This window comes from Procambarus clarkii, chromosome 63 (genome assembly GCF_040958095.1).
Source record: "Procambarus clarkii isolate CNS0578487 chromosome 63, FALCON_Pclarkii_2.0, whole genome shotgun sequence".
NCBI lineage: Eukaryota > Metazoa > Arthropoda > Malacostraca > Decapoda > Cambaridae > Procambarus > Procambarus clarkii.
The window spans coordinates 26,255,280-26,263,180 of NC_091212.1; the positions used below are offsets into that span (position 1 = coordinate 26,255,280).

Consider the following 7,901-nt stretch of genomic DNA (forward strand, 5'->3'; position numbering starts at 1 on the left):
AAATCGCAGACGTTAAGAGAATGGATGGGAGGATTGAGGATACTGATGCTCATGATGCACTCTACCTCATCACCAGATGTCTGTCCCTCCCCCCCCCCCCCCGGGTTAACCTACTTTATGAGGTGTTCACCATCCTACAGTAGCCAAAAACTAGGTGAGTATGACCTGTGACTGAAATCAATGCTAGAAAAAGCCCTCAACCTCCCTCTTGGTGACCTGTAGTGGAAATAAGCCACTCCTCCTCTAAGATTTGGGGGCCTCGGAGTTCGAACAGCAACGCAAGTGGCTGTACCAGCCTTCCTGTCCTCCTCCTCGGCATCCGACGACCTTGTGAAGGAAATTCTACCTGCCTACTTACATCAGCTGGCAGGTGTACACGATCCTAATTTTATACGCTGTGCCACCGAGTGGGCCTCTCGTGGAGGCCCATTATCTCAACCACCATCCTCAAAAGCCTACAAGCAATCCAGCTGGGATGGCCCCATTGTAGACCAAGTTTCTGTATTGCCTGGCTGCTGCAACAACACATGACATTGCTCGCCTCACAGCAGTACCAGCCCCATATGCAGGGGATTTCTTGTTAGCAACCCCAATGTCGGCAACTGGCACACATCTCACACCTATATCTGGTGTGGATTGGGGCAGCAAGGCAGAGAGCCACAGCAATACGGAGGGCGTGTGGTGTGAGATTTTTTAAATTTTGCCCCGAGGGGCGAGTTTATTGGGCAGCGCCACTCATCTTGTGAGTGGCTATGGCGGTATGTCCACTCACAAGATGAGTGGCGCTGTCCAATAAACTCGCCCCTCGGGGCAAAATTAAAAAAATCTCACACCACACGCCCTCCGTATTGCTGTGGCTCTCCGCCTTGCCGCCCCAATCCATACCAAATATAGGTATATTTGCGGCGAGGTGGTGGCCGACAGGTACGGCCACCAAGGCCTACTATGTCAAAGCACAGGGGGATGGCACTCGAGACACAGTGAAGTTAACGACATCATCAAGAGGAGCCTCACCACAGCTGGATGCCCAGCTGAAAGAGAGCCCCGTTACCTAACGCCCTGTAACTCTGATGCTCTTATTGGTTGTCCAGATGGTATCAGAGTGAACCCCTGGAAGCAGTTAGTATGGGACTACACGAGCATATCAATCCTGGCTAACACCTACATTGACCTCAGTGTTGCACAACCGGGTGGCGCTGCCACTCACAGGATATCAGCCAAATCCCGCAAGTACAAAGAACTGGATCACCACTACGATTTTTGTCCTCATTGCTTCTGAGACACTCGGCACCTGGGGGGGGGGGGTAAGAGTGCCACCAGTTTTTTTTTTTTTTAATAACTGGGTTCTAGGCTAATTGAAACTACACGAGACCCTAGAGCTGCCAGCTTCCTTTTCCAGCGCCTCAGTGTGGTAATACAGAGGGGAAATTCACACTGCATTCAGGGTTCCTGCCCACCATCTGAGGAGCTGGAGAAACTCGACAATTTATGATTATCATCTTAATACCCAATATGTAACTCCTTTTGCGTGACAATTTAAATAAGACAAATATATATGTAAATATACAAAAGAATGAGGGTGGTAGAAGAAAATATTAAAGAATTCAGTGAGAATCCACAAGGTCTTCTCTGAATACTCTATTTTCTTCTCCGAGGCTATGGGTCCCTACACACTTGCACCAGAGGTGGTACCCTCACAACTTTAAAAAAGTATAAATATATATATATATATATATATATATATATATATATATATATATATATATATATATATATATATATATATATATATATATATATATATATATATATATATATACCGGGGTGAAGGGTTGTTGATCCTGGGTATGATGGGAAGATGGTCACATAGGGAGGTCGCCCCAGGATGCAGCCCCACACCAAGCTAACAACCTCTGGGGTACCTATTTATTGCTAAGTTAACAGAAGCATTACGTGACTAGAAACGTGCCCAACCATTTTTGTCCTACCCGGGATTACTGATTTCAAGTCGAAAACGGAACCGACTGTGCTACGGAGAGCTACAGACCCTACAGGTGAGCTGCGTACGTCGCTTACGCTCCCAGGTGAGGGACACTAACTACCCACACCCATCCCACGACCACTAAACAATCTTACCCACAAATAACGCACAAACAAACACTACCCACCTGAGGCCTAAAACAGGTTGAGGTGGGCCAACCCCTTCATATCCGGCACTAGCTACTCCCCCCAACCCCCGCCCACCCATCCCCAGAGATGACACCACCACCCCAACCCCCAACCTTCTCCTTGGCAAACACCCCCCCCCCCCCCCACCTGCACCCACATCTAAGCCAGACTCAACCTCCTTGTCAGTGGGACCTAGACCAGCTCCACGTCTTGTGAGGTGTAGACCCTCTTGTTGGAGATGATCTTAGCTATCCTTACCAGCCTGTTCCCCATAATAGCCTCAGACGCCCTGCCAGGACCACAGTGGAGCAGCTTCCACAACCGTATAACTAGCGTCACAATTAGCAGTGTGCAGGCCGCTCTACAACTATTTCACTGGCACTGGCACCCAAGTGAAGCAGACCTGCGCGCCTCATGTCAGTCACAGCCGGACCATCGCGACAATTAACGCACAACACCATAAAATGATGAAAATGAGAGGAAAAAAATGACGCGAAATGAAGTGCGCCGATATGGCAAGAGCGGCGGTCTCAGGAATGCCGAACACGAGCGGCGGCGGCGCCCGCCTCCCCCTGTAACCCTTCACACACTCGCACACACGCACGCACACGCACGCACACACAGGTTCCCCTAGCAGTGAATAGGTACCTGGGAGTTAGACAGCTGCTACGTGCTGCTTACTGAGGATGTGTGTGTGTGTGTTTGAGAGAAATATATGTAGTAGATTTACAGAGAAATATATGTAGTAGGTATAGAGGAAAAATAGATTGGTTAGAAAGGCGGGGTCCAAGAGCTAATAGCTCGATTCTGCAGACATAAATAGTAAATAATACACACACACCAGTTCAGAGGCGGTACCAAAGAGCCAAAGCTCATCCCCGCAAGCACAACTAGGTGAGTACACACATACACATATGTGTGTGTGTATGTGTGTGTGTGTGTGTGTGTGTGTGAGTGTGTGTGTGTGTGTGTGTGTATGTGTGTGTGTGTGTGTGTGTGTGTGTGTGTGTGTGTGTGTGCGCGCGCGCGCGTGCGTGTGCGTGCGTGTGTGTGTGTGTGTGTGTGTGTACTCACCTAGTTGTGGTTGCGGGGGTTGAGCTTTGGCTCTTTGGTTCCGCCTCTCAACCGTCAATCAACTGATGGAGAGATTCCTGAGCCTACTGCGCTCTATCATATCTACATTTGAAACTGTGTATAGAGTCAGCCTCCACCACATCACTTCCTAATGCATTCCACTTATTAACTACTCTGACACTAAAAATGTTCTTTATAATATCTCTGTGGCTCATTTGGGTACTCAGCTTCCACCTGTGTCCCCTTGTGCGTGTGCCACCCGTGTTAAATAATCCATCCTTGTTCACCCTGTCAATTCCCCTGAGAATTTTGTATGTGGTGATCATGTCTCCCCTAGCTCTTCTATCTTCCAGCGACGTGAGGTGCAGTTCACGTAGTCTGTCCTCACAACTCATGCCTCTTAGCTCTGGGACTAGCCTAGTGGTATACCTCTGAACTTTCCAGCTTCGTCTTGTGCTTGACTAGATACGGGCTCCATGCTGGGGCTTTTGTATGTACTTACCTAGTTGTACTTACCTAGTTGTGCTTGTGGGGGTTGAGCTCTGGCTCTTTGGTTCCGCCTCTCAACCGTCAATCAACTGATAGAGAGATTCCTGAGCCTATTGGGCTCTATCATATCTACACTTGAAGCTGTGTATGGAGTCAGCCTCCACCACGTCACTTCCTAATGCATTACATTTGTCTACTACTCTGACACTGAAAAAATTCTTTCTAACGTCTCTATGGCTCATTTGGGCACTCAATTTCCACCTGTGTCCCCTAGTGGGTGTGGCCCTTGTGTTAAATAGTCTGTCTTTATCTATCCGAGCGGGAGCTGGTGGCTGAGCGGACAGAATACTGGACGCGTGAACCTGTGGTCCTGGGTTCGATCCCAGGCGCCGGCGAGAAACAATGAGCAGAGTTTCTTTCACCCTGATGCCCCTGTTACCTAGCAGTAAATAGGTATCTGGGAGTTAGTCAGCTGTCACGGGCTACTTCCTGGGGTGGAGGCCTGGTCGAGGACCGGGCCGCAGAGACACTAAAGCCCCGAAATCATCTCAAGATAACCCTATCAATTCCTCTGAGAATCTTGTATTAGGTGATCATGTTCCATCTAACTCTTCTGTCTCCCAGTGACGTGAGGTTTAATTCCCGTAGTCTCTCCTCGTAGCTCATACCCCTCAGCTCGGGTACTAGTCTGGTGGCAAACCATTGAACCTTTTCCAGTTTAGTCCTATGCTTGACTAGATAATGGCTCCATGCTGGAGCCGCATACTCCAGCATTGGTCTGACATATGTGGTATACAATGTTCTGAAAGATTCCTTACACAAGTTTCTAAAGGCCGTTCTTATGTTAGCCAACCTGGCATATGCTGCTAATGTTATCCTCTTGATATGAGTTTCAGGGGACAGGTCTGGGGTGATATCAACCCCCAGGTCTCTCTCTCTCTCTCTCTCTCTCTCTCTCTCTCTCTCTCTCTCTCTCTCTCTCTCTCTCTCTCTCTCTTTCTCTCTTTCTCTCTCTCTCCGACTCTTGAAGTATTTCATCTTCCAAATGATACCTTGTATCTGGTCTCCTGCTCCCTACTGCTGCTCCCTCCCTCCCTTGTGTGTGTGTGTGTGTGTGTGTGTGTGTGTGTGTGTGTGTGTGTGTGTGTGTGTGTGTGTGTGTATTCACGTTGTTGTGTTTGCGGGGGTTGAGCTTTGCTCTTTTGGCCCGCCTCTCAACTGTCAATCAACTGTTTACTAACTACTTTTTTTTCCATACCACAGACAGACACACCCCAGGAAGCAGCCCGTGACAGCTGACTAACTTCCAGATACCTATTTACTGCTAGGTAACAGGGGCATTCAGGGTGAAAGAAACTTTGCCCATTTGTTTCTCATTTGAGGTGTGTGTGTGTGTGTGTGTGTGTGTGTGTGTGTGTGTGTGTGTGTGTGTGTGTGTGTGTGTGTGTGTGAACGCGCGTGTGCGTTAGATAAATGTAGTAGACATAACAGAGGAAAATAGATTGGTCAGAAAGGCGGGGGTTCAAGAGCTTATTAGCTCTTGGACCCCGCCTTTCTCGATGCTGCAGGCACAAATAATAAATACAGACGTGTGTAAGCCACAGGGACGTCAGAAAGAACTTGTTCAATGTCAGGGAACACTAAATGGAATACATTAGGCAGTGATATGATGGAGGCTGATTCTATACACAGTTTCAAATGTAGATATGATAGAGCCCAGTAGACTCAGGAATCTGAACACCAGTTGATTGAAAGTTGAGAAGCGGGACCAAAGAGCCGAAGCTTAACTCCCGCAAGAACAACTTTGTGAGTACACGTACATACACGGTGAAGGAGGACCTATCAGGGAGACGGCAGAAAGTCATAGTAAGAGGAGCGCTGTCAGAATGGAGAGCGGTTACGAGTGGTATACCTCAAGGGTCGGTACTGGGGCCCATCCTGTTCCTAATGTATGTAAATGATCTAACAGAGAAAGTAAGCTTGTTATTATACATGTTCGCTGACGATGCTAAGCTAATGAGGCGAATCAAAACTGACGAGGACTGCAGTACATTACAAGATGAACTAGACAGTCTCCAGAGATGGTCTGAGAAATGGCTACTAGACTTTAACCCTGACAAATGCAAGATAATTAGATAGAAGATGGAGCAAGAAGACTTCATATACAGTACAGGATGATTGGAAGGAAACTTCCAACTTCTGAAGAAAGAGAGACTTAGGAGTGGACATAACTAGAGATCTATCACCAGAGGTACACACACACAAGGGCAGCATATGCCATACTGGTAAACATTCGGCTATTATTCAGGAATTTAGATAAGATCCCTTGCGAGCTCTATATACATCCTTTGTGAGCCCTATTATTGAGTATGCTGCCCCAGCACGGAACCTCTACCAAAAGCAGCACAAAGCAAAATTAGAAAAAGTAAAAAAATATGCATCAAAACTCGTCCTTGAGCTAAGGGGGCCGAGCTATGAAGAAATACTGTGGAAACTAGACCTCACATAAATGGAGGAAAGCAGGAATAGGGGAAACATAATAACGACGTACAAGATATTAAAGGGAATTGGCTAAAAAGGGAAAAAAGCATTGTTCAACATAAGGAACAGTAGAACAAGGACATGATTGAAAACTGTGAACACAGACAAACCATTGGGATGCCAGAAATAAATTTTGAAGTCTAAGAGTAGTAACTAAGTGGAGCGGGCTAGATGAGGATGTTGTCGAAGCCAACTTGAAGCTTGTTAGTCTTTGTGAACACCTCGCAAAGCATCCAAAAGGTAAAGAACACGGTGTTTCAAGTTCAAGTCTGAAAGATCAAGGTTCTGATCTTTTGGAAGGTATTCAGTGCTCCTCTACTTAGAAGACTAATATAGAAGATACAGAAAGGGAAGCTAGAGCAGGTCTCAATTTTTAGGTCCATAACTGGGTCTGGGTCGATTGATTACCTCCGGAATGTTCATGCTGTGGTCGATAGCGTCAAAATTGCGGTGAAATAAATGTACTCGCCTATTTGTACTCACTTGTTTGTGCCTACAGGATCGAGCTCTAGCTCTCGAAACCCGCTTTTCTAGCCGCTGCTTGTTTAATGCATTGACTCTTGGCCTATTTCTCTATCATACCTGCTTTTAAAGTTATGAATGGAGTTAGCCTATACAATCTGTTCCTTTAGGCTATTCTATTTACTCATTACCCGTAAGCTAAAAGAAAACTTTCTAACATCTTTATGACACATCTGAGTCTCAAGCTTCCATCTATTGATATCTATTAGCCCTCCTTCTTCTAGTGATATTCACTGCAAACATTTCCTCTGTTTCCACCTGGTCATTCCCTCTAAGTATTTTATAAGTCTATTATTTCTCCCCTCTCCCTCCTCCCTTCCAATGTTTTCAGGTTTAGTTCCTTCAGTCTGTCTTCGTACCTCATCCTTTGCAGCTTTGGGACGAGTCTCGGTGCAAACTTCTGCACCTTTTCCAGCTTCCATATGTGTTCTTTTAGATGCGGCTCCACGATGGGGCGGCATACTCTAAGACTGGCCTCACATAGGCGGTATAAAGAGATCTAAAAGCCTCCTTATTCACGTTTCTGAAGGATGTTCTGACTTTTGCCAGAGTAGAGTATGCGGCTGACGTTATTATATTTATATGAGCCTCTGGAGTTAGGTTTGGTGTTGTGTCCACTCACAGGTCTCTTTCTTTAGTCGTTATAGGAAGGTAGTTTCCCGTCATCGTGTATTGACTTTTCGGTCTCCTGGCTCCTGTTCCCATTTCCATCACCTTTCACTTTTTATTATTATTATTATTATTATTATTATTATTATTATTATTTTCTACCCCAGACGTGGCCACACATTTACAATGCTAACCAACATATATACATTTTCTTCTGTCCTCCATGGACAGGGTTAGAGATGTGTTAAACATATAGTTTAGTAGTTTATTGAACACTCAACCACAGAAGGTGAATCAGTGCTTTTAAAATGCTAAGCTAACCTACATACGTAAATACATAGATACATATTTACGTATGCCCTACATAAAGTGTTAGATGTGTCTTTTACATAGTGTCATCAATGTGCATTTACAAAGGTGAAATGTAATTCTGATCAGCTTCCATATATACTTTATACACATACATATACATACACACACACATATACATACATATA

The 7,901-nt window shown here is 45.8% G+C and overlaps 1 protein-coding gene across 1 annotated transcript in view; it reads right to left on the reverse strand.

Annotated features, from left to right (window-relative positions):
- Nucleotides 1-7,256, reverse strand: part of LOC138354563 (adhesive plaque matrix protein-like) — a 17,012-nt gene extending 9,756 nt beyond the window's left edge. The window contains exons 1-2 of the mRNA XM_069308931.1: nt 7,155-7,256; nt 6,284-6,303 (exon numbers count right to left, since the gene is read on the reverse strand). Of these exons, the coding sequence (XP_069165032.1) occupies nt 6,284-6,303; nt 7,155-7,256 (122 nt within the window). The remainder of the gene's footprint in view (nt 1-6,283; nt 6,304-7,154) is intronic.
- Nucleotides 7,257-7,901: the final 645 nt, after the last annotated feature.